At 41.2% G+C, this 27614-nt stretch overlaps 1 protein-coding gene across 1 annotated transcript; it reads left to right on the top strand.

Annotated features, from left to right (window-relative positions):
• Positions 1–272: 272 nt before the first annotated feature.
• HERPUD2 (HERPUD family member 2) lies at positions 273–27414 on the top strand. Its single transcript, XM_039527295.1, has 9 exons — positions 273–407; positions 662–1012; positions 9168–9245; positions 14076–14189; positions 18045–18202; positions 23292–23414; positions 24696–25019; positions 26434–26551; positions 27012–27414. The coding sequence occupies exons 2-9, from the start codon at positions 866–868 to the stop codon at positions 27171–27173; spliced, it is 1224 nt and encodes a 407-aa protein (XP_039383229.1). The 5' UTR covers positions 273–407; positions 662–865; the 3' UTR covers positions 27174–27414.
• The last annotated feature ends 200 nt before the right edge of the window (positions 27415–27614 follow it).

Here is a 27614-nt window from a genome sequence, read left to right as displayed (position 1 = left end):
GCTCTTGGTTCTCAGGGGCCTTGGATGCAGCCTGTGTGTGACAGCCCCCTCTGAGACCCTGCTGCCACCGAGCACCAGGGGGCGCCCTTTTCCTTGGTCCAAGGCGGAGTGACTGGGTTTCCCTGGCCCCAGCAGGGCTGGTGCGGCCCAATTGGATTTCCTGGGAGGGGCTTGGCCAAGAGCAGGCCCAGGGCTGGGGAATTGCAGGGTCTCTGCTCGCTGGGGGAGGGGGGGGGGGGAGTGCGCATGCTCAGTCCGCCGCCCCTTCCAGCGCCCCCTGGCGCCGCGCACGGGGAGTCGCAGGCGGAGGGAGGCGAACCACTTCCGGTCTCCATTTTACGCCAGCGGAACCGCTCCGGGACAGGCTGAGCCGCCGCCGGGTTCTCGGGAGCGCGCGGCCGGGCTCGGTACGGGCGGGTCGGGGCCCGTCTGCTGCGGCCGCCGCCGCTGCTGTTTGCGGGGAGGGGGACGCAGGCCGCGCCCGGGGGTCGCTGAGTGTGACCAGGCCTCGCCCGAGCGCTGGGCTCCCAGTCACTGGGGTCTGCCCCGCCCTGGTTACCGGCCCCCGGGGGGAGCCTGGGAGGGGGGGTCGCGGCCCTTGTTGCGTGGGGGGGGTCGGTGTGTGACGCCCCCTAACTCGCCCCTCTCCCCGCCTCCGCAGGCGGACACCGCCCTGGCGTGGCTCGGAGGGGTCCCGCCTACTTCCCCCCTCCCTGTACTGTAGGGGCGGCTCCCACCGAGACCGCGGGGATGGGCGCCCGAAGCCTCCTTGTGAAACCTGCCCCCGGACACTGAGCCTCCCGCCCCGGCCGTCGATTTTCAGCGGCTTGGCCCCTCGCGGGGAGAGCGAGCCTGTGCGAGCAGCATGGACCAAAGCTTGGTGGGGCACCCGGTGACCCTCATCATCAAAGCGCCCAACCAGAAATACACCGACCAGACCATCAGCTGTTTCCTGGACTGGACCGTGGGCAAGCTGAAAACTCACCTTTCCAGTGTCTACCCCAGCAAGCCGGTAAGTCTCTGCCCAGGGCCCTACTGCCTGCCCCGGTACTGTGGGTATTGCAGCGACTTCTAGGGGCCGTGATCAGGGCCCCATTCATAGAATCATAGATGATTAGGGTTGGAAGGGACCTCAGGAGATCGTCTAGTCCAACACCCTGCTCAAAGCACGACCAATCCCCAAATGGACCCCCCCTCAAGGATTGAACTCACAACCCTTGGTTTAGCAGGCCAATGCTCAAACCACTGAACTCTCCCTCCCCCCATCCTTGGTGTGGTACATGTACAAAAAAATCCCTGCCCTGAAGAATTGGCAAGCCAAGTAAAGTGTGTAGTTGTCTTTTATGTTTTGGGGAAACAGGAAGCATAATCAGCACCTTTCTCCTTTTGCATGGTCTAAGTGGGGCACAGTACATTTGGCTTGAAGGGTGTAATTGTTCTAATAAATATTGTGTATTAATAGTTTGCTAATGTGCTAAGTAACTAAAATTGGGCATCTCTAGGCTAACTGGAGCGGTAGATGTTTTTGGCTAAACTTCTGTAAACGGAAGGCCTCTGAGTTTTTTTGGAGGAGGTGGGGGGAGGGTCACTGCTAAGTTTCACAAACCATATAACATACTTATGGAAGGGATGGGCTGTAGGAATGCTTAAACAATGCGAAGATAATGCTTAAAAAGAGCATAATGGCCAAACTTCACTCCCCCCTCTCCTCAAACTTTGGTTTAGAAACTAGCTCTTCCTAACACTGAAGGCCATTGTTGTGTTCTCAGTTCTTGCAAATACTCTTGGGACAAAAGTGGATGATGGTTGTCCTGATATAATGCTTTCCATTTTTACTAACACTAAAAATTATTTATTGTTGTTTTCTGAAGAAATTTTGTGACTTGCAAATTGAAAGAACTTGGAACTTTGTTAGATTCCAAATTTGCACATTAAAAGAACTGTAGTACCCAGGGGGCTAAGGTAAAAAACAAAAATTGGTGGTTCAGATATATTAAGTGCATTCTTAATACATCCAGAATAAATCTTGTTTGCTATTTAATTGCCATTTAAAATGTGCAGGAAGGTAGTGTATTTGGTTCTTAGGCACATTGAGAGGTAAGTTGATTATACTATATAAGTATTTTCCTGTGGAAAAAGTACAGGTTAGTGAAGGGCTCTTTTATCTAGCAGAGAAAAGCATAAGAAGAACCAGACAAATTCAGATTAGAAATAAGGCATACATTTTTTAAGTGAGGATGATTAAATGTGTGAACAAACTACACAGGGAAATGGTGGATTCTCCGTGTCTTGATGATTTCGGATCAAGACTGGATGATTTAGCGAACACGGGTAAAAGGATTCAGTACTGGGTGAAATTTAAGGCCTGTTATATATATATGAGGTCAGACTAGATGAACTGATGGTCCCTTCTGGCCTTAAACTCTGTGAATGTATGAAACTTATAGATTAAGTTATCTGAGGCACGGACAGTTTTATTTTATCTTTGTATAGCACCAGCACAGTGGGAGCGTAGGCTTGATTGGAGCATCTGGATGCTACTGTAATACTGGGAAAAGAATAGAACAAAGGATGAGTTTGTATTGCAAATGGCTAGCATACAGCGAGTGTAATAAAATGGTCAACTGCTTAATCAGTATCATTCAAAAAGTGCAGTTGTAGGATTTTGCTTTAGTGGTAAAATTGTTGTAGTTTCATGTTTTAAAAGAGGGTCCATATTTTTTAAGAAGGAGTTGAAGTTGAAGGAAAATAGAACTGTTGTGTATGCTTTGTCAGGCATGCAGATCATTTTTTATCTAGCTTACAACATGATTATATTGTAACTGATAAAGCTACACTGACATCTGATGGAGTAGTAAATACCCTGAGGGCAAAACTTGTGAATTTATCTGTTAATTATACTATGTATGAAAGGAGCATGTCCATTTTAAAGGAAATGAACACACGCTTTCAATTGGTTACAACGTTTTCATCAATAGAAAACACTTTCCTAAAATTTGTTGAACTGGTGTGTGAATACACCTCTTCCCCTGATCTGACATAGGCAGAGACTTGAATCAGTCTTTAGGAAACAACTCTAATGCATAAGAAAATTTATATGCATTGCATCATTACTTTTTCAGGGAACTGAGCAGATTAGTGAAAAACACTTACTCTAGTTGAGTAATAAATTCCTTCTCAATGAGTCTCTGGTTACCAGGAGACTTAAGCTATGTCTGCTGTACAGCTGCAGCTATGCCATTGTAGCACTCTTATGTGAATAACGTAGTTGAAGTCGACGTACCATAGGTTGAGTTACTGCAGGGTATACATTGCGGGTGGTCGACAGGAGAAAATCTCTCGTCAACTTACCTTACTCTTCTCGTCAGAGGTAGAGTACAGGGATCGACTGGAGAGCGATCTGCAGTCGACTTGGTGGAATTTTACTAGACCCGCTAAATCGATTGCTGGTGGATTGACGATCTCAGATTATCGATCCCTGCCATAGTGTAGACCTGCCCGAAATGTAGACACTTTCTACACCCACAGAAGAGGTTTTTCTGTCGATGTAGATAATCCACCTCTCCGAGAGGTGGTATAGCTAGGTTGATGCAATAATCCTTCTATCGACCTAACCACATCTACACCACCAGGGGTTAGGCTGACCTGACTATGGTGCTCAAGGTGTGAAATTTTTCACAACCCTGAATGACATAGCTATGTCAATCTAATTTTTAAGTGTAGACCTGGCCTTATCACAGGGATGAAAGGGCTTTTTCTGTCTCTGTAGTAAGTCCACTGCCTCGAGATGCAGCAGCTAGGTTAATCGAAGAATTCTGTCAACCTAGCTGTGTTTACACTGTTGCTTAGGTTGGCTTAGCTACATCTCAGGGCTTTGATGATTTTTTTTACACCTCTGAGTGATGTATCTAGGTCAACCCAAGTTTTAGGTGTAGACCAGGCCTTAATTTTACCTGACCTATTAAATATGTGTACATGCTGGGTTGAAGAGGATGGCAAGAATGCTAATGTAATCAGTTTTGCTTTTTTGTGTTGAGAATTTCATTGTACCTCATATTCAGTTACTGTTAACTAATTCAGCAAGTTCATGTGTCAGTTGGAGTGGGATTTACTGCATATGTTTTAGGTTGTGATTGATGGTCACTGATTAAAGGAGTCTTTTTAAAAAAAAAATCCTGTTGTGTCCTATAAAACATGATGGAAAGTATTTGGGTTTTAGAAGCTGTTTCTCCTCCCCTTCCCTCTAATAAAAGTTGGGTAAAACTGGCAAACTTATCTTAGCTATATGTAGGCTTGGGAAGGTTTAATTTACTAATGAGTTCTGGAAATTAATTTTTTTTCCAAGTTCAATTAAAATTTTTGCACTACTAAAACTTAAAAGAAAAATGCTTTATACTGTTTTGTTGGACTTTAGTGACTGTAGAAGTTTGAGAAACAATGTTTAGAAATAAAATTAATTTAATATTTGTTAAAATGCCAACAAAAGAATGTACCAGTTCACAAGTGCTACATATAGGCATAACATTTTCCTTTCTAAATTTCAATTAGTGATGGAAGGGAGAAATCAATTGCCATCACTTACTGATTATAAACTTTTCAAGCTGTTTTATATGACCCTCGTAGATCATTGTTATACCATTAGTCAATTCATACTCTTATTTATGGCATATTCAAATGATAAATGTTTTGTCCCCTGCTTAGGTTTACCAGCCATTGAAAGAATTTTTATTTACTTTTATTTTGTAATAATGTTATAACAAATGTGAGACTAACCAACATTGATTCACAATTAAGAGTGTTGCCTCTTGTTATAAGTTTAATAGATCATTTAATCCATGTTTTAACTTTGGGTATTTTTTCATGTGGTAACATGATTGTCAGTAACCCAGTTATGATGCAAAGGACCCCAGAATTCTGAAGACTCGGGCATTGTCTGTATTAGAACAGTTGTACTAATTTGTATTATTATAAAACTGCCCAGTTAAATCAGTGCAATGTAAGTGCTCTTAAACCAGTTAAATCATTGCAGTCTAGACAGATTTTAGCATTAATTCACTGAATTAAGATAAATGGATTTAAGTGAGGATTAAATTGATTTGTGTGTGTACATTTTAAACCGATTTAAACTAGTGCAGTTTTTATAGACAAGTCACTTGAATTACAACTTCCCCAAGCGATACGTTTACTTGTAGGTGTAAATACTTTGGAAAAAAACTGAGTTGTGCTTTCAAAAGGTGATTCTAGTATGGTAAATCCTAGGTTCAAACCATTACAGTGCATGCATCTATTCTTTTGTATTTGAGTATTAATATGTTGCGTATGAAAGGTTATTTTGAAGGTTCATGAAAGAATCCAAACTTGGCATCTTCTTTTTTTTAGTGTTTATTTAGGAATGGATGTTAACAACCTTGACTTCACGTTAATGTAGTTTTTGAGTGAATTAACCTTTTTTTTGTGGTGGTAAATGAATTAGGAGCACATGGACAAAGCTTAAATTAGATTGATGACCATATTTTCTTAATAGTGACACTTGAAGGACTTTTATTTAAATTTCTGTGGAAAAATGGGATGGGAGAAACCATACTTATGTGTCAAAAACATGAATTTCTACCACCCACCAGAGAGAGATGCTGGACGAGAAACAGAGAAATTTCCTTTAGGAAACTTAGTCCATTACCAAATTCTGTAGAGATGCTATCGTCAGAATTATCTTTACTCTTAGCCATAAATAACTCTGATCATATAGTGCAGAAATGGTTTTGCTGTAGGTTGTTACTTATATAAAGTAGACAGTAGTGTTGAGAAATTGAGCTCTGTAATAGTGCTCCAGATATTACTTTTGATAGTACATCGCTACCTCAGTATAACGCCACCCGATATAACATGAATTTGGATATAATGTGGTAAAGCAGTGCTCCGGGGGGAAGGGGCTGCGCACTCTGGTGGATCAAAGCAAGTTCAATATAACACGGTTTCACCTATAACGCGGTAAGATTTTTTTGGCTCCCAAGGACAGCATTATATCGAGGTAGAGGTGTATAAATAAACTCAGCAAAAATATTTGCATGTCTTTTGGAGAAGCAACACTGGAAAGTTATAAACCACACTAGGAATTACTGAACTAGAGACTTCAGATTAGCAAAAAATCATGTAATTCTCAAGATGTAAATGTTTTTTTACTGTCATAGGCTAATTAGAAGTGCAGTTACATGTTTAAGTTTGTGCAAGGGGATTTACTGGATTTTTACTAGACAGGAAATACTCTAGGGTTTTGTTCTCAAGAATCTACTCAGTTTAAGGATTATGCCAGAGAATTATCGTTTGTTAATTATATAGCTTTTGAGCAGGCAGTTGGTAACTAGATGATGTAAAACAATTTTTCATGTATTAGAACTTTTATATAAAGTTATCAAAGCAGGGCACAGGTATTTGACCATGCAGGAGACTACCTCATAGAAAAAAAACAGAAAGCAACTTGTACTGGCTGCTTATCCATTTTAAGGGATTTCAGCCCCCCCAGCACCTCCAAGCTGTATACTTAGGACAAACTTTTTTTTTTTTTTAACTTGCATTATAATCTTATGAGGTAAGCCCTCTGGATTCTTCAGAAATCCTCTGTGGCATTTTTCTTGTGATATGATTTTTGTCTGTCTCTCCAAAGAAATTTTAAATCTTGTAGTAAGTACAAAAATATGGTCTCTTGTACTATCTTTGCAGTAGTTAACTCTATTCCTGTGATGCTTGTTTCTGTGATGTTGAAAGCCGAGGTTTTATAACAATAGGATGCGATGTTCACTGAAGTTCTTACATAACAAACACCTTTCTTTCAGCTCCATTCAAAACAATGTTAATTAAAGAAGATGGGTCAAAGCCAAGGGCACTAAGCATGGAGAGTAAAAACTTACAAATTATGAATGTTTTCTTAAAAAAAAATTAGCCCTAGCAGTGAAAAGTGGAAAGAATGTAGTCAGTGTGCTACAATACAGAAAAAGTTGCTCACGCTTGCCAATAACCAATGGGGCAATATAACTTACTGTTTTCTGCTAGTAACCTAAAGTGGACTTTACAATGTGAAGATGGGACTTTGGACTTGTTTTGTCACTATTTTTCAGTACAGTTTCCACCTTTTGGTTGCTAGGACAAAACTAGTTTTGTGCATTTATGTCTAATGTTCTCCACCCATATCCCCTGCAGTAAACTTTGCCTTTCTTTTTTTGAGGCAGCTTATATTTGATATGCTCCTATGACCTTCTAGTGTGACTGTATTGAATGTGGTACATCAGAAATTGGAGTTGGAAGGAAACTTTTTTAGGTAATCTAGGGCAGGACTGTACACTACAGTACGTTTTCTAATTCTTTGCCCAGTGTTGTTCTGAATGTTTGTAGTGATGTGACTTATTCCAGAAGAAAAATCTGTACCCAGTGTAGTATCCAGAGTACAGCTTGCTAAATTACAGAGGAGCCTATAAAAGGTGATTGCAAAAAAAAAAAAAGTGTATTGCCTTCTGCTGCACTGAGACATACAAAGACAGTCTCAAAGGATTTTAAAAAAAAATTTGCATTAGAAATCTGGATCTCAGCAAGATCTTTCGTCCTGAATGGTGACTTATGAGACTGCATACTTAGCTGCGTATTAAGAAAAGGGGAAAAGGAATGCAGAATCTTAAGCAGTGTATACACTGATAACAGGTTCAGTTGCACAAATGTTAGCTGTAGTCTAAATGGGTGGTTTATATCAAGCATCATGTCAGCAAGACTTGCTCCATATTGAGTTAGGTGTGCTGAAAAACATTGCCAGTTATAATCTTTTCTACCCCAGGATTCTTAATGTTGCTTGTGCTTGTTCAAGTGAAGTTAGCAAAGGTGGGGAACTTTTTTTTTTTTTTTTTTTAAATCCCACTGTAGATAAGGCTTCAGGGCCCATTTAAACTAGAAAAGCTGTTCAGGGATGTAGTGGCATCCTGAAACTGTTAAAACCACTTACATTTTGCCTTTATAAATGGAACCATACTGTGAACTTCACCAAGGCTATAGCATGATTTTGTAATTCAATTAAAACAGTTTGATCCTACCAGCAAAGGTAAAACCAAAGGTGTCTCTTTCTGCATATAGTGCCATATCAAAATCGCATTGGGCGCTGTAGTAGTGTAACTTGGTCTCACACATGTACTTCCTACTTCTGGGGAAATTCTGCACATGCGCAGAATTTGTCCCCTGCAGATTTCTTTGTTTCCCTGCAGAAAAATGACTTTCTAACAGGGAAACAAAAAGAAGCCACAAGAGCGGTCCTGCAGCCATCCCCAGCAGTATGTTTTGGGTGCCCAGGGCAGCTGGCAGAGAGATAAATCGCACTGGGGAAGACCTGGCTGGTGGCTCCTACCCTGCACCAGGCTCAGCTGCTAGTCCTAGCTGGGCTGGGGAGTTTGGGACTCCCTCTTCACCTGCACAGCATCTGGGGCCGTGTCAGACCCAGCCCCAGATTTCTCCCCTGGCTGTATGAAACTCTGCAAACTGCCACCCTACCCATCACTTCTCAGCTGCAGGGGGGAGGGATCCCTATAAAGGGAGCTGCTCCCCCATCCACCCAACCCCCTGTGCATCCAGACCCCCTCATATCCAGACCCTCCTGCTGAGCCTCACCCCCCTGCACTCAGAACCCCCGATGAGCTTCACTCCGCCTGCACCACTGCAACGAGCCACCCCAATCCCCAACCAACTGCACCTGGATCCCTCACTGAGCTGCTCAGACCCCACTGCCGAGCTCTATTGACCCCACACCCAGACCCCCCTGCTGAGCCCCACCCACTTTCACCTGGACCCTCCTGCAGAGTCCCATTACTATTGCACCTAGAAACACCTCCCCCCAACAAGCCCCTGTGCATCCAGAGCGCCCCCACACTCAGATCCCCCCACTGAGCCACCTGCACCCAGATTGCCCAACACAGAACCCTCTCATCCCACTCCTGGATCCCCCCCACCTTTTGTTATCACTATCAGCAATTTTCCATAACAGTTGAAATTACAAAACCACTGAAATGTGTTTTGCAGACTAACAGTAGGTGGTGGGAATTTGCAAGGGATTTTTTTTCATCTACAAATGTTGTTTCCAGCCGTCAATCTGTACAGCTGGAAAAAAGCTAAATTCCTCTTTTTGTCCCATCTCGTAGTCTACAAAGGATCAGAGACTGGTGTATTCTGGCAGACTGCTTCCTGATCATCTGCAACTGAAAGATATTCTCAGAAAAGTAAGCTTTACATCAACACCATATGATATTTTAAGCAAAACCATTGTGTGGGGAAATAGGACTCTAAATTTGCATTGTTGTTTAACTTCGAACTTTTCATTCTTATACTGAGATTGAGCATCTTATTAGATATGTAGCCTAAATGTGTGGGAAAACTAATTTGAAAGTTCCTGTCCTTCTGCAGAGGGACTAGAGTTTTTTGAAGGACCGAGAGGGGTTTGGTGGGAGAGGGTAGAATATTTTTCATTAATTTTTAGCTAGTAGCATGAGGAATAGAATGACTGGTTTTTGACAGCTGGCCCAAGTGCTAACTTCACTGTTGGGTGATGACATAAGTTTAATTTTGGCAGCTTTGAAGCATGGATCCTGCATATGTTCACTACAATGCTGAGTTTTGTATTGATCTGAAAACAGTTATATTTATAGAGTAATATGCCTCCCTCAATCCACAGCAGAACTCTTGGACAAAAATGGGAGTTCTTTGTTTAAATTGATGGTAGTGCATGGCTGTTCATATGTAGAAATGTGTTCTGCATAGTATCCTGATTCCTATCCTGGTTTTAACCTTTAAACATTTTTAACTGCTGTGATGGCTTGATAGTACTAACTTGGTTGGTGCACCTTTTTTTATTTTACTTTTTTATTTTTTCCCCCTCTGCTGATTCACCTTACAGATTGATTTAGTTTTACTAGTTTAATTTTAGGCTCCTCTGGCTAAACTGAATTTGAACTCAGGCCTCAGAAAGAGAACACATAGTGTGTCTTAGTACTTAGTATCTAAACATAGAAAATTTGTATTTGGTCTGGAGAGAATAGTCTGGGTCAGTACCATCAGGCAGAAGGAACTTGATCAAATGAGAATAGTGTAGGATTAGTGCATTTAGCAAAATCATGTGCTGGAGAGATTATTTTGTACCAGGAAATCTAAGTAAAATCTCTGAATTTTGCCTGTGGTAGAAACCATAATGCATTTAGTTTAGTCTCATTCCTGAGGTTAGGATGCATTGAAAGCAGTAAAGATTTCACTTGAAGCTATTTTGTCGGGATAAAGAAATACACTGCTTTGTAATAAAAACATACACACCATTTAATATGCAATACCTGAACATCAGTGAGGATGAACTAACTTCTGTTCCTGGAATTCTTTAAAGTATTGAAATCAATGTATTTATCAACCCTTGCAGTTTAAAAGAATATGCCTGGTATGCAGAAAAACAGTTTCTCTGTCTGGCAGATAGGGATAATAATGCTTACCTCATTTGTAAAATTCCTTGATGAGAAGTGCTATGAAAATGCTACTGAAGAGCCACTCAGTCGGTTTCAATCTGGTTTAAAAACAAAAAACAAAAAAACTAGTCAAATAGTGTGTGTTCGATTGTTAAACCTTTAAATCTGTGTGATGTCATGTTACTTGAAGATGAAATGGAAAACCATGAGGAAGCTTGGGTAACATGGTATCAGAATCCTGAAATACTGGAGATCTGATCATTAGCATGGCTTTAAGGTGAAATATCTATTGACAAATAGGAAATTTTTTCAAAAGGATATTTATTAATATAATTTAAACAAATCTCCACAGCTTCATAGTGTTGTTCCTCTGCTGATTAAGGTAATTTTGAAATGTACACATCACTTTTATCTGATCAAATACCACCAAGCTTAAATAGATTATGGCTAGGGTCAGTGAAAAACTATTTGTGGAATTATTTTTACTGGCAATAAATCTTCTATTCCAGTTTTTTTTCTTGTTTCATAAAATTTTTCGCATCTACTCTTTGTGCAAAAACTTTATTTTCTGTGATTGCTGACTAGTGACAACTAAAGGCCTGAATCAGTTTAGAAAAAATACAGTTCTTTCCATGCCTTGAAAAGCTACAGTAGCTCCATGGCTTTTGGATTTTTGTGGTAAGATAGATGAGTTGGCCTTTTTATATATCCTGTTTTCTTTGATACACAAATTCAAGCCATGCTTATCTACTGGAGGAAGAGCCCATATAAATAAACCATGCTCACCCTGTGGACCAGTCTGATTCTGCAGACATTTTCATAACGGTCTTCAGCTACTATACATCAAATTGTTTGACTTAAAGAATTTTTTTTTTCATCCCTGTATGACCCCAGAACTGAGTTGGGGGCATCTTTATCAGTCTAATTAAGAAAAGATTGTAACGCAAGGGGAAGGAAGGGAAATAAAAACTGTGATAGATGGGAAGTGAAATATATTTTTGTTCACCATATCCTCCTTCCCAAATGTGTCATCAATTGCTTTAGATTCTAAAGAAAATAATCTTTAGCCCATAGTCTCTAGTACTTTGTCTGACTAGCCATGTGCTCTGATATCAGCTAAGGCTTTGATGAATATCTACTGAAATTTTCATCTGACATTTTGCTCTCTTGACATGGAGTGTCATCAGTTGTCCAAAATAGTACTTACACACATGTACGAACTCCTTGAACATGTGCACTGAAAACCTGTGTACGTGAGTATAGCCATAACACATGTGATGACAGTGCTATTGGTCAGTTCCACTCAGGTACTAAGCTTGAAAGAACGTTCCATAATGTCAAGCATTCTGTAAGTTGCAGCTGTATGGGAGGAACCTTATTAGTCAATGTGGAGATTATTTTTTAAATTGGTCAAATCCCACTGCTCTTTGAATGAGACAGATCTGAATAGCAGAGGAAGGAAGGTACCAACTAGGGAGTGGAAGCAAGAGAGGAGTCTGGGGCTAAGAATGGAGTTGACTAGAGTGGGAGTATGCAGTGGTGTTGTAGCTGTGTCAGTCCCAGGATATTAGACAAGGTTGGTGAGTTAATATCTTTTATTGGACCAACTTCTGTGGGTGAGGGAGACAAGCTTTCGACCTTACCACAGAAGCTCTCCTTCAGGTCAAAAATAAGAGTTATTTTTGACCTGAAGGAGAGCTCTGTGTAAGCTTGAAAGCTTGTCTCCCTCACCAACAGCAGTTGGTCCAGTAAAAGATATTATCTCACCAACCTTGTCTCTCTAGAGCAGGAGTGGCGTTTGTTGGGGTTTAGCACCACGGTGGCTGTTTCTTTTTTTTTTTTCTTCTTTTTTTTAAAATCAAGCAAAGTGGGAATGGAGAATGTGGTGTAAAAGCAACAAAGAATCCTGTGGCACCTTATAGACTAACAGACGTTCTGCAGCATGAGCTTTCGTGGGTGAATACCCACTTCTTGCATCTGAAGAAGTGGGTATTCACCCACGAAAGCTCATGCTGCAGAACGTCTGTTAGTCTATAAGGTGCCACAGGATTCTTTGTTGCTTTTACAGATCCAGACTAACACGGCTACCCCTCTGATACTTGTGGTGTAAAAGCAACCTTTCTGTTGTCTGTTTTGAAGAATTAAATCTGGCTATTTAGGGTTAGTGTTCTAAGCTTTAGACTTGTCTAAAAAATAAAATACTTCTAAACTTATCTTGATAACTATTGTAATAACTGTACATTTTATTTGTGCCATGGAGTGTGCTGCAGCATGACTTCAGAACTGAGGCAGGCTCCCACAGTGCAATTTAAATATAGTCACAGCACACCTGAAATAGCTATGGCCATATCCATTTAAGCCATTTATTTCTATTGGGTTTTTTCCTATGGAATAAAATAGATACCTGCAGATTGAGCAGTCTTTATCACATCCCTGTTTGAGAAACAGCATGTTCTTGGAGAATCCAACTTTATGTACAAATCAAAAACTGTTGATTTCCAAGTCTGACTCTGCCAGTGACTCATGGTTTTGGGCAAGTCACTATAGCTCTTTTCCTCAGTTTCCCCAAATAAAAATGGAGCTACTTTCTGTACCTCATGTGGGTCAGAACTAAGGTTTGTACATCACTTTGAACAATTCTACGTACCATATATACTAGTTCATAAGCTGAATATTTTTGGTAAAGTGACACATCAAAAAGAGGGGTCATCTTATAAACGGGTCTACACCAAGATTTGATTATTTTAAACTCTGTGGAATCATTGAATTGAATATCTAATACATTGTTTTGTTTACGTGGAGCATTCACAGGCACGGAGCCCCTTGGCTCCCAGTGGCTGCGGTTTGCAGTTCCCAGCCAATGGGAGCTGCACCACTTCCTGCAGGTCCCATTGGCTGGGAACTGCAAACTGTGGCCACTGGGAGCTGAGGGGCTCCATGCCTGTGAACGTTCCATGTAAACAAAATGTCCAGGCCGCTAGAGGCTTAGCCTAATGGGCCAGGAGCCAAAGTTTGCCAACCCCTGAAATATAGGGTCAGCTTATAAAAGGGTCATACAGTTTCTGCTATTTTTACTTAACCATCTTGGGGGGTCGGCTTATAAACAGGCTAATGAACGAGTATATGCGGTAAGTACTGAGTATTTATTGTTTGACTGCAATAATTATACATGGAACTCATTACACATCTCAAAGCCACTTATGAGCATATTTTCTATTTCACAGGTGGGAAAACTAAGGCACAGAACAGTAAATGACTTGTCACCATGAGTTAGTGGCAAAGCTAGAAACAAAGTGCGGTCTCCTGTTTCCGAGTGTGGTATCATACCCGTTGTAACATGCTTCAGTTCTAGAGGCAGGGACAAGAGAAGTGTATATGCCAGAACGTACGCTATTGTGCATAGTGATGCAGTGAATTGGTTAGAAAATACTTTATCCAAAATGTGGAACTCTGTCATAGTGGGCTTAAGTGTATGGCTACTAAACTTTGCATCATGCTGGCTTATTAATTGTGAGTTTACTTTGAAAGTAGGTTTTTAATCCCATTTAACCTAGAAACTTCCCAAATACTGTTGTTTAAACTCTTTAATTTCTTTAATTTTAGCAAGATGAATATCATATGGTTCATCTAGTGTGTACTTCACGGACCCCCCCAAGTTCTCCAAAACCAAGCATCAGTTCCGTGTGTCATGGAGCATCGACATCTGGCAGCAGCTCAGTGAGTTTTTTTTTTTTTAAGACATGGAGTGGAGATTTTCTCATTTGATCATGGTCTTTTTCATCAGCACTTACCATTAGTTTTTAAAACCTGTTTGTAAAACAATACAATCAAAGTGCAAAATGTGGTGTAAAAACAACCTTATGTAAATTGTCTGTTTTGTACAATTAAACTTGGGTATTCAAGGGCAGTGCTTCAAATATTAAAATGGTAATAGAAAAAAACATATGACCCACGTTCTGGTAACTGTAATAATTCTAAAATCTCTGTAGTCTTCATTAGAAGATAAAATTTGTGACTTCAAAACTGCTGTGTATTTTATATTTAAAAAATCCTTCTTTCCTGGAGCCTGAAAGTGGGAGTTTTCTTTACTGTGTTTGGCTGTGATAGAATAGCAGGTAAAAATGGTTCTAAGAGTCTTCTTTTCCTTCATTATGGTGAGCTTCCTCTCCTTAGGTGGGAATGTGACTCTTTTCCAAGAGGCTGTTGAAGGTTAGCTGGGACATATGCACATGTCACCTGTGTTCTGTTGATTGACAGTCAATAAGCAAAAACAGCACTTTGGCAGTGACCAGCTGTCTCCTTTATTCTCACCTCACTGGAAGGCCAAGTTTGTCCCCTCTTTGACACACCTGCACTAGACAGCATACAGATGGCTTAAGCTATTCGGCTACATGGGGAAGTCCCCAAGCACTGGGCAATACTTGAGTATAATGAATTATTCAGAGGGATTTTGTAAGTATTTCTTTTCAGAAAGTTTACATTTATATGATCATTTTTTAAATAATTGGCTTCCACTCTTATTGCTTTGCATTATAAACTACCGGTATGCTTGTCTGCAGAGTAATTATTTTAAATCATGTTAGTACACAGTGCCAGATTCCTAATCTAGTAGAAAAAGCATCAATCAGAAAGCAGATGGACTTTATCCATCATTCTTCCCTTATTCCGTTCTTCAGTTGTCACTCTAGTAGGTAAAACTATCTCTTGCATGCTTTTTGTTACGGGCAGATGGGATTGTATAGATGTTTGTTCCCATGCTGACATCTGTGGCACGTTGACCTTGTTCTAATTTCTGTTCTTCAGAGCTAATTTTGTTTGAATGGATTTTCGTAATATTTAAACACTGTACTTAAAAGCTAATATTAGGAGTTGGGGTTTATGAAGGCTAATATGATAATGTATTTATTAGAAACATTCTAGTCCATGTGACTGGTTATACTAGAAAATTTGCCACTCTGCATTCTGATCTTCATTTCTGGGTGACTGGCTGGCCTGACCCTTTGGAGGGAGACTTAGGTCAACTGCATCTGTGGCATAATTAATTAGCTGCTTCCCAGCCGGAGAAGGCAGGAATAAGGGGTCAGGTGATAGCTTAATGGACAGCTGGGCCTCATAAGAGGACACAGAGAGATCACTCTGGTGTAGAATCACAGGAGGCAGGCAGGCAGGCTCCCGTGGAAGGCTCTGAGCCAGCATCTGTGGAAGATTGCGTACTCCAGGGACTAGTACATTGGCCCGAGGGCTGCGTTACTGACACCTCCCCCTGGCTGCCCTCAGCCCCGCCCCCATTCCACCCCTTCCATGGGGCCCCACCCCTGCCTCATCTCTTCACACCCCTTCCCTGCCCCCATTCCAAGTGCTCTATCCTAGAGCCAGAAGGCCGAAGAGAAACCCCCCAAAGGGTAGAAGAATCTTATTTGTTGGGACTCTTCAGTTGAACTTTTGATATTTAGAAGGGTTTACATTTGTTTGTGACTTGGCCAGAGGGCTACGCCACATCTCCAGAACTCGTGGGTGGCAGGTGGAACCCCCCCTTGGGGGATGCAAGCCCCCAGCTCCACCCCTTCCACCCATGCCCGTGGGTGGAGCCCTGATATTGCCTCCTCTCCCCCCCCCCCGCAACAGGAGCGTTGAGCCTCCCTCCCCCCACTCAGAGGAGCCCCGAGTATCCCCCCCCTCAGCTGGAGAAGCTATGGGCTGGCCGGAGGCCTGAGCGCACCCCTCTCTCGGCTGGAGGAGCCCCCAACTTGCCTGGAGGAGCCTCTGGCCAGCTGCGCCACGCCTCCCCTTCCCTTCCCCAGATCCCAAGCTGCCTGGGAAAAGCCACAGCATCTCCTTCCGAAGAAGAACTGAGCCTTTGATATGCCCCATTCAGATTTTGGGGTGGCTGAGGAGGCAGTATGTGCTACTCAGCTTCCTGGGTTTATCAACAATCTCTCTGGAGTCCTGGAACCTACATGGGGCATAATAAAGCAAAAACTTCCCCTGCTAAATCTGCAACTAGGCATCCGATGTCAGCATCAGTGTTCCACTGGCCTATTATACCTGCGGCCCATTCCAGAACTGAGTGGTGTCTTTGTGTGGAGTTACTGAGGTGTCTGAAGGAAGGAAATTGAGGCCGGGAATGCCTACAGTGCCATGCTCAGCCAGCAGGGGGCACTTAAAGGACAGACATGACTTGGGTTGTGCAATTGTTTAAGAACAATAGAGAGACTGACAACTATTTCTGTTAATGATGTCCATTAGTATCTCAGTTCACTGTTAAACATTTGATTAGAATCGTTAAGTGCTGATTTATGAGCCAGACCAAAAAAAAAGGCTCATTACCCAACATTTCCCATTTAGATTTTTTTCTGTGGGAGCTGCTGGGTGCTGAGCAGTTTTGTAAACCTGGCTTCCTACTATGCCTGGATGGGCAGTTACATGCTTTTTTGGAAAATCTGGCCCACTGATAGCTCCTTTTTTAAAATGAAAGTTTCTTGTTGCATATGTCTACACCAGGGGTCTCAAACTCAGATGACCATGAGGACTAGTACATTGGCCCCAGGGCTGCATTACTGACACCTCCCCCGTGGCTGCCCTCAGCCCCGCCCCCACTCCACCCCTTCCATGAGGCCCCGCCCCTGCCTTGTCTCTTCACACCCCTTCCCTGCCCCCATTCCAACCCCTTCCCTGAAATCCCCACCCCAATTCCGCCCCCTCCCTGTCCTCGGGGTGCAGGAGGGGTGCGGCAGGGGCTCAGGGCAGTGGGTTGGGGTTTGGGGTGCAGCAGGAGGTTGGGGTGCAGGAGGGGTGCAGCGGGGGGCTCAGGGCAGTGGGTTGGGGTGTGGGGTGTGGCAGGGGGTCAGGGGATTGGGGTGCGGCAGGGGGTCAGGGCAGCGGGTTGGGGTGCAGGAGGGGTGTGGGGTGCAGCAGGGGGCTCAGGGCAGGGGTCAGGGTGCAGGGTATGGCAGGAGGTCGGGGTGTGGCTGGGGGCTCAGGGCAGGGGGTTCGACTGCAGGAGCGGTTCGGGGGGCGGGCTCTGGCACGCACTGGGGCCAGGGCAGGCTTCCTGCCTGTCTGCCCTGCCCCCGCGCTGCTCCGGGAAGCGGAAAGAACGTGGGGGAGGAGAGGCGCAGGGGTGTGTGTTGCTGTTGCTTCAGGCACTACCCCCAGCAGCTCCCATTAGCCAGGAACGGGGAACCACAGCCAATGAGAGCTGCTGGGGGTGGTGCCTGAAGCCACATCAACCCCCCCCCCCGCGCCTCTCCTCCCCCATGTTCTTTCCGCTTCCCGGAGCGGCGCGGGGGCAGGGCAGACAGGCAGGGAGCCTGCCCTGCCCCCGGTGCGCGCCAGGCCAGAGCCACTCTAGGTAAACGCAGGGGGAGGGCAGGGGGGCCACGAGGACCTCGCGGGCTGCAGAAAATAACCTTGGCCCGTGGACCACGTGTTTGAGACCTCTGGTCTACACCATATAAAATTAATGAGACTTTAGACAGCACACTTAAGAACATTCCTTTAATGCAATATATAGAAATATTGAGTCCCCCATAAGTGTGGTGAAAATATTAAAGGAAACTATTTTATTTTAAGAATTCAGAACATTCTGGATCAACAACTCCATCACCCACAAGCCAAGAATCTTTATCTACATCTATAAACTCTATCTCAGATGGAGTGAGGCATCGTAACCTTCCACAAGCACAAAGCAATCCTGTGCAAAGCCACCAGTTCCCATATTTAATGCAAGGGTAAGTGAATTTGAAGTAATCCTCAACATCGTGGCATAGCGCTGTTTACAATATGTATTTTTGCTGTAGATACCTCCTTTTCATTTTTTAGGTTTTTAGTTGAAATTATGGTTACTCCATAGTCTATGATGGAATGACTTGTAATTAATATTATGATTTTCAAAATTCCTGTAATCCATCTTTACGTATCTTCTTTGATTATCTAAAAGTAAGTCCCTGTGTAAGCATTATCAGTGCTGCTTTCCATACTATTTCCTTTTCTGTCCTACCCTCGTACACTTTGCCTCTTCTGCTGATGCTCTCTTACTTTTGAGTGGTGTGACTGATGTGCCCATTTGTGGTTGAAACACAAGCAAATAAATCCACTAAACACCATCTGATGTTTTTTTCCTCATCACTTGTATTTTAAGCAACAAGACTAGCTAACATTAAATTCATACAAGAACAATGTTGAGACTTAATTTTTTATGGCATACACACATACAGAGAAGCAGTTTTACACTTGGCTCCTAGTCCACATTGGATTGAACTGTAGAAGTAATTTATGGATATCCTGGATAACAGATATAAGAGGCTGCCTTGTATTGGTGTGCAGCATAACCTGACAGACTACCTTCAGGTTCTGCTAGGAAGAAAAAAATCTGCTTTGTAATATGGTAGGAAAATTTATGTATTATGTTGCACTGTGAACATTTATTCCTTGGGTAAATAGTGACACACTTGCCTTTGAGGAAACTGGGTGAGGCTAGCTTGACTGTCAGAGAAACTGCTCAATGTAGAGTAATAAGCTCATTCTCAAGGTAACGTGGTATGTTCATCATACACAGAGGATTTTCTTATAAATCTTTTTTTTGTGGCGTGGAGGGAGGTGTCTGGGGGAAGGTTGGATAAATCCAGCTTTTCACATGAACTTGCCATACAGGCCATAAACATTTCACCAGCGTGCAATCTAGATAAATGATGAACTGGACCATTTGTCCTTCTCACCTGCAGACTGACACCGAAGTCCAGGTGACTTGGAATGCACTGTTATAGAAAAGTAGGCTTGGTATGTTAACACCTAGAGGTATGGCTAAGGGGTCAGTTAAAGTGAACTGTAAAAAGTTATTTGATGCTTTCTCTAGAGAATAATTTAATGGAACTTCATCAGGTTGACCCATATATTTTTATTTTTTTAAATCTTTAGCTGTGGGTTACTAGATACCAGACTCAGTAATCGCTGAGTAATTATTTCATGCCAGTACCAATCCTATCTGCTGTCTTTGTGTAGACAGCAGCCCTCTTCATGACCCTCTTAATGACTTAGGTTAATTTGCAACTGTTAGCCCCCCTGTTTTTTTCCTAGAGAGAGCAGAGTCTAAGACTGCACATTGATTACAGTTCTGAATGACAGGGAGGAGGATGTCCACAGTGACTGAGGGAGGCAGGACTGAGGAAGATGAGAGGTTAAAAGCTCTGTTCCATCCCTTTTGTGGATGCCAAGCATCAGTTTATATTCGTGTCAGGAAGTCACAAATATGTTAGTTTGGACAGAAGGAGAGTGAAGAGGGAGATCTGAGTCATCAGCATAGATAACTATGTACATGTAGCAGTAGCATGTTATCAAGGACCGGTTACTATTAGGCTAGGCCCTCTCACCTGTAATCCCCTTATTTCTATGGCTATGTAGTCATAAGATAAATTGTCAATAAAATAGTTGTATTGCTCTTTAATAATTCAAAACAACTGGTTTAGGTAAATGGAACAACATATTTTAAAAAAGAGTACCCTGTACACTTATTACAAAAGGATTATGTTGGAAATTTTTGGATTTCTTACCTGTTGCTTACCTAAAATGAGACTAGTATCTTGAATAGACAATATTTTGCTCCACTGCAAAATCCTCCTCCAAACTATGCAGACACAAACTACCTGGAAAACACAGTGATCATCTTTCAGATGCACAGACAGGCCAAGGAAATCCAACTTAAAAAGAAAATGTGTTTTGATGCTTATGGACACAGACAACCTCTTACAAAACTTACTAAGAAGTCCAGATTCTTCCCACAGAAAATAATCTTTCTAGTTTCATTCATCTGAGGCACACCCTCTGTTTGAAGCCCTTCTCAATCTGAACTCCATCACTTAGGCAATGTCCGCACTGTGCTGCAATTTGTACTACAGGGATGTGAATTGCAACGTTTCTTGCCCCCGCAAAGTGCTGTGCTGTAACTGCCCCATGTGAATGGTGCTGACGTAAACATGGGGAAGTTGCAGTGGTTGTGCACTGCAGTGCAGTGGTTGTGCACTGTGGTCTGAAGTGTAGGACTATGTAGACAAACCCCCAGATAATGTCAGTAAGTTTAGGTAGGGGTTTGGTTTTTTCAAAGTGATTTTTGAGGTTAGCTCAGGAATGTGTAAACAAAGTCACACATCTTGCACCCTCTCCCTTTGCAACTTGCTTCTCTGTTTTCTAGGGATTTTATGTGATGGGAGAAAACTCCCATCTTGTACAGAAAAAAAACAAAACAAAACAGAATATATACAAAAGGATGAGAATAATTAATTTAAAATTTTGATATCTAAGCACATTAGAAGATTAGAGGTGACAGTGACAACACTGGGGAGGTGATTTTGCTTCCTGTTAGTTTAGGTAGGAGACAGCTTGGCTGAATAATGTAGGAGATGAAATGGTGTGTGGGGGAGGCAGTGGCAACCCATAAACCTTAGCCAAAGAATATTATATAGATGTGCACCCCCACTGAAGAACAGGCGTGCTCATGCTCCCTCTTTCCCTCTTAGTGCACCAATTCTTTACTTGAGAGGGACTGTCAGTTTTTTGGTTAAATATTGTTTTTCCACTCTGCCATGCAATGTATTTAATTGAGTTCTAAGCATTGCCCTGTATTTTTCCCAAATGCCCCTGTTGACAGCTTTCAAATGTGTTGGCTGTGTACTTATTTTTGTACTAACATCTGTTGAGTTTTCCAAGTAAATCAAATATAGCTTGACAAGTTAGCACCACAGAGTGCTTCTCTGAAGCCAAGATTTCTGAGTGATAGAAAATGAGAAACTCAGTGGACCTCAGAGTTTGACATTATTAGGTATGAAAGTGTATCTTGCCTCTCGGGAAACATAGTCTCCAGTAATCAATAATAAAGCATGCAAATAGTTTTGGTGTGAGAAGCAGAAGTAGCTTACGACCCTGTATTATTAAAGTCTCCCGTAGCCTTGACTTAACTGACTAGCTTCTTTTTCTGTTCCTTCCTCTCCCTTCAGAGTTGGTTTTTCTTTCTTTCTTTTTTTTTTTTTTAAGACCGTGTCACAAATATTCAAATGTGGTATGAAGTGGGATCACAAATTCCAAACACCACTTCCAAGCAGCATCACTGTGGGGGAAGAAAAAATAGATTTTTTTTAACAACTGTAAACAAGCTTTTGTTTTTTTGGCATGTGCTCCAGATCACGAAAATGAAGAATATAGAGTAAATTCAGAGCTTGTTACTGGAGCATGGAGCACAACTAAAAGCTATACCAAATATTTAAAAAAAGGTACTTGCTACGGTCCTACAAATTGTCTCAGCATAATACCAGGTAGCACTGATATCCAGGGGTTCAACTGAGGAGGAAGAAGGGGGAAGTAATGATACTCTCCCAAGTTCATTCCCTATGCCAAACCCATCCCACTTGGGATTTCAAAAGGAGACGCCAGTCTGTACATTTTCATAATATGATCATCTCTCTCCTTTCTTGAGTGCTTTGGGCAGTGAACAAAGATGAAAAATTCCTTCAAAAATATTGATAGCTTCCACTCCTCCTTCCTCTCATTTGGCTTTCCTTGACTATCTGAATATCTGGTGGACTAGTGGGATCTCTTGGTAATGCTTTTCCAGACAGTGGTCTACCCAGGACAGAATTGTAGCCTGCCGTGTATTTGCAGCGTTTGCTTCTGTTGCTAACTGTAGTATGAATAAACTTTTTAAAATTATTGCTTTATGCTGTAATGCTGTCCTGAAAAATCTATTGAAAGATGCCATAAGAAACCCCAGAGTTTTTTGGGAAGAATTGGGAATCGTCCCAAAACATACTGTGTGACTGCGAGATATAAAATACTTCCTTCAGCTTCCATGTAGGAATTTCTTTATTTTTTTCATGTGAATTTAATGCATGGGAAAGGTTCCCTATGGCACAAAGTTCTTTTATCCACAAAACAGAGTGCATGAGCCATGTTAGAGTAAGGTTACCCACAATGTTCTTCCAGCGTCTTGCAACCAGGATGCGAAGGGGCTACTTCTAGGGGTGAGAGGGTAGATTGCTTTCTGTGTCCAGTCGCTCCTTGCTGATTCTGTGGTTGTGAATAGTAATATTTCGATCATTGCTTTCAAAGAGAAAGCTATAATAGAGTTAAAGTACGTTTTAATCAATTCCCTGCCATTGCTGGGGCCTTGGATATTCATGCACCTCAGTCCCTCTTGTTTTCTGCCTGTGGCATGTAAGTCTTCTGTGGGCTGTAATACTTCGGTCTAATTTTAGTTGTTGGGTTTAGTGTGCATGTGGTGTTGGTGGTTTGTGATATATGATCTGGTAATCCTTTCTGGCCTTAAATGCTGATAGTTCCTTGAAATGCCTGTAATAGTGGGTTCTGAACGTGTGAAGTCTTCTAATGCAGATAATCCTTCCCTATAATATATACACACTGTTTGATCAGCAGCTCTGATTTTAAGAAGTTTGTCTTCTAATAATGAAATAATTAGCAATGATTATTTGGCCACAAACCCATTAGTCAGATGTAGTTAATGACAGAGCTTCTAGATGCAACAAATGTGTTTTAGAATGGAAATAATGTTGGTACATTCAGATAAGGATTGATCACATAATTGTGGTGACCTTTTATCTCTGACAAAGAGCTCTTCATTTTGCACAGTAATACCGTTTGTGTGATGGATCAGGTATTTATCCAAAGGATGTCTTTACAATTTTATTGATATTGAATTCTTACGGAGCACATGAAAAAAGTGCCCAGTGTAATCTATATTTTAGAATAATAAATGTATTTGTAATTATTACTAGCCATAGTCTGAGTGGGTTTTTTGCTTTTAATTCCTTGTAGCAACATAGACAACCAGTTTCCAGGTCAAGGTGTTTCTACTGGATTTCCAATGTACCCTGCATTCAGCCCATTACAGATGATATGGTGGCAACAAATGTATGCACGTCAGTACTACATGCAATAGTAAGTTACTTCATGTATCGTCCTAGTGCACCTACCGCGATGACAACTTGCCATAAAAAAACTAACTAGCTGCTGTTTGTGTGACTGACATTTCTGTGCCTTGCCTCTTTTCTTTTTGTCTGGTTTTACTATTTTACACTTAACTTAATTTGGCTATTCAATTAAAAATTACTTAGCCTGCTTCTAAAAATGTATTCCTTTTAAAGTTTTATGAGTGAGAGTGGAATTCTTCTGTTTGTTTGAAAGTATCTTTATTAACATTCACCACTGGAATTGTTGTGATACAAACATTAGACTCATTTGGCCCTTGTACTGCCCAGGCAACACTTCTGCAAGATGGGGTTAGCTAGTAATAGGCTCAAATCACAATTATCATTTTAAAAAAAAAAATTGTATTTTCAAGTTGAGGTTAGCAAGACCAGAAAATATCTCCCATGCCAAGTAAAATGGATTCCAGTCATTTTTAAGCCAAAAAGCAAGGGAAGTAGCCCTGTTGAATGTCAGTGCATCATACTGGATGAGAATTTTGGTCCCAGAGGTAGATCTTCTCCTCTCTCCCACCTTACTCAGTTGGCGGTGGGGCTGGAGACAGCACACAACTGCTGACTGAGAGGTAATGCTGCATGTCACTCTAATAATCTTTGCTACTGGATGCATGGAGTTAGCATAGTCTTTGTCCAGAAGAAGCAGTGTCCTCAGCTGGGAAAATGGTTATAATAAAGGCCAAATCTTCCCTACTTTCACCTTGTGGTGTCCAGATACTGCAACTTTGATTCTGTGCTATTTCACACAATCATCTGAGACCTCGGAGAAGACATACTTATTATTTGCTAACAAAATGGTTCTTAAAGATGAAATTTCATGTTATTTTCCAAACTTTGATGTTCTACTCAAAAAGTAAAGAGCTTTTACTTAAATGGATCCTGTGCGTCTGTTTTGGAGGAAGAGGGAAAATTTAGTTGAATTAATTTTGGGATTTTTTGCATGTATGTATCTAAACTTATTGCAGAACAATGTATAAAATGGAGGAGGGAAAAGATGGGTGAGAGCTGCCACATCTCTGTCCAGAGGTACTATAGAAAGAAGAGGAATTTCTTCTTTATCACACAATACCTATGAAGTTGGTATATATTTTAAATACTGTATTTAAGATCTCAAGTTTCCTAGGTGCTTTAACTGGCATTTTTCTCTGTACGAAAGAGCTGTAAGGAAGCTTGGGTTTAAATATTATTACTTCTGATACAAAGCTGGCTTTTCAGAAAACCTATTTTTAAATTTCAGTCAAGCTGCAGTTTCAGCCCAGGCAACATCCAGCACTGAGCCAGTCATATCAGCCGTCGCGCAGCCTGTAAATTCAGAGCATGTTCCTGCAAATGAGCCCCCAGCAGTGCCAAACGTAGCAGCACAGGAGAACAGACCTGTAAACCAGAATGTTCAAATGAATGCACAAGGAGGTCCAGTAGTGAATGAGGAGGACTTCAATCGAGACTGGTTAGACTGGATGTACACCTTCTCTAGAGCAGCTATTCTTCTCAGCATTGTATACTTCTATTCTTCCTTCAGTCGGTTTGTCATGGTGATGGGAGCCATGCTACTGGTTTATTTGTGAGTAAAAAATATTCAGTTATGAATAGCTGTAGTTTAGCTACATGGAGTATGATTATCAGTGTATGACTATCATTATAAGCTAACTTTTAAAGATGTGAAATTGGATAACTTTACAGAATTCCAATGTAAAGGTGAACTCCAAAGAATTTGTAAAAGGGAAGAATTAACAATAATCATTAACAGGGCACATATAGAAACTCGGCTTTCAAACAGATGTTCAGATATAGTCTCAAAATATAGAATTCTTGAGTTCTAGGTTCCCTTTTCCTCTGAGAACTGATGGGCATCACACCTAAAACATGCTGCTTTTTAGGTATTGGTGATGTCAACTTATTAACTGTTGTAGGGAAAACAGAGAATTTTGGAAACAGAACTTAAGAGGTGAGTGAAGGAAGAATTGAATTTCATTTGATTAATTTCAAAAGCATTTGTTTGCATTGACGTAAATTATATATTGTTACTGATTGGGGTTAACTGTTAAAGGTGAACTGTAAAGCTGAACTCAATTTTGAAGTAAAACCGATATACTTACTGAATGTTCCCAGTAACTTGTATGGGCTCGGTGGAGACACTCCAGAATCCAACATTCAGGGACATTATAGATATCAGAAAAGGAAAGCTTTTACCATACCCTTTTAAAAAAGACACCCCCCCCCCCCCAAAAAAAACGGAAGCTACTGCCTTTTGCTACCAAAATTCATTAACAATGACACTGAGGTTTAATGAATTTAAAAATGCCATCTCAGCTAGGCTGAAGGCACCTAGTGTGATCTGGATGGAAGTGGAAAGTGCCAGAAATTCTTAATGATTACATAGCACTTTCGTCTTGGGCTACTTTCAAGAGGTAATTTTTAAGGAATTAAAATTGAAAAGATCTGCATTTAAGATGTTTGCATTCTCATGTTCAACAAAATATGGTTGATTCTGCTATGTCATTGTGCTACCGACTTAAAACTGCCTGTCAGAAACGTCATTAAAACTGAGTAGCTCAGGAACAAAATATTCACTTGCACATTACCATGATCACTGACATCACTAAAATATCAAGGTGTTTTTTGTTTGTTTGTTTTTGGTTGGTTTTTTTTTGACAGCCAAGTAGGGAAAAAAATGCAGAATTTTTCAATTTTGACTTAAAATATAGATATTAGCTGTTCTAAGAAGCATTTTATTCTATATTTGGGTTAACAGGGATCTGTTCAGTTAGTTTTGTTACTTAGAAATAATTCTCAGACTCCAGTATTCCCCCAACTGTCTAATCAAGATGAAGAATGGATTATCTATTCTTCATCTACAAGTAAGTTTAATGAGACTTGGGCATGTAGATAGCAGTTATTTTCCCATTGTAGAAATTTCATCAGCAGCTTTACAATTTAGAGAGATAAGGTTTTTAATTGTTCATTTTATTAAATAGACACCAAGCTGGATGGTTCCCCTTTAGGCAAGAGGGAGGCCAGCAACAGGCAGCCAATAACAATGCAGAAGTGAACCGTGATGGACAAAATGTAAATAACCCTGACCTTGAGGAGATGGTAGGTGAATGTCAACTTGGATGTTTCATGTTTTCCTGTATTCGCTCTCCTTCAAATAATCTGTATTTGTAACTGAATAGTAGTACAAAATTCAGCTTGAATCGGAAGGGAATGAGGTTGGAAATGCACTTCTCTTTTTTACCACCACCAAAAAAAAAAGTAACCTTAATATGTGGGATGGACAGAAGGGAAATTAGCTTTTTTTAAAAAATGTTTAATGATAAAAGCCTTATTATGAAAAACCAGATCAATCCTGCCTTCATCTTTGTCTATAGTGTTTAATAGAGAATTGCTACTTAGACTTACTCCACTGTTGAATGGGTTTTATGTTTGCTACTAGATCCTTCACAGGGAGTTGCCCTGTTAATAGAGTTACTTTATGTAGGAAAATATTTCCATTAATATATTCTGCCTATTTATTAAAGCAATTAAACCATTTAGACAATTTCTGTTTTAAAAGGAGCGTCTTATGGATGATGGGATTGATGAAGAGAGTAGAGAAGATGCTGGTGAAGATGGCAGTACAGAGCAGCATCCTGGATTCATGGCTTCAGCTTGGTCCTTCATCACCACCTTCTTCACATCGCTCATTCCTGAAGGACCTCCACAGGTTGGCAATTAGGCTCAAGAGGAACTGTGCCAGGCAGCATAAGAAGCTGTACATAGAAGAGGGAGCTGAATCTAGGGGGTATTTTAAATACAGTGCAATTTCAAAAGATTTATAACAACTTTTTGATCATGGTGTACAAAAATGTGTATTTTTCCCTTTTGGCTTTCTCATGCATATGAATATTTTAAGCACAAGTGGACTACTAATTTTTTTTTCAAGTTCTTCTTTTTTCTAAAGAAGAATTAAATGTAAAGATACCGGTCTTCCATGTTTTATTTTAATTTTAGTTGTACATTACACTGAGACAAGAAGTTTGTAGGTTGTGTGCACGATTATTCCTTTGAAGAGCTGTTTAAAGTATAAATGTCAACAAAAACCTTTTAAAAATGAGATTTATCCTCCTGGGGAAAGTACTAAGCCTCTCATGTAAGAAGCTAGAAAGTTTAAATATCT

The sequence above is a fragment of the Mauremys reevesii genome, linkage group 2 (genome assembly GCF_016161935.1).
Source record: "Mauremys reevesii isolate NIE-2019 linkage group 2, ASM1616193v1, whole genome shotgun sequence".
In the NCBI taxonomy this organism is placed as follows: domain Eukaryota; kingdom Metazoa; phylum Chordata; order Testudines; family Geoemydidae; genus Mauremys; species Mauremys reevesii.
Note: the sequence above shows the minus strand (reverse complement) of the source record. Positions and strands in the feature narration are given on the sequence as shown.

What these genes read in the sequence shown, in the direction of transcription:
- HERPUD2 (XM_039527295.1), top strand. Translation starts at nt 866, where the DNA reads ATGGACCAAAGCTTGGTGGGGCACCCGGTGACCCTCATCATCAAAGCG. An exon ending in TTCCCATATTTAATGCAAGG is followed by an intron (nt 18,203 to 23,291) that starts GTAAGTGAATTT and finishes AATTCCTTGTAG; the next exon opens with CAACATAGACAACCAGTTTC. An exon ending in GCCATGCTACTGGTTTATTT is followed by an intron (nt 25,020 to 26,433) that starts GTGAGTAAAAAA and finishes TTTATTAAATAG; the next exon opens with ACACCAAGCTGGATGGTTCC.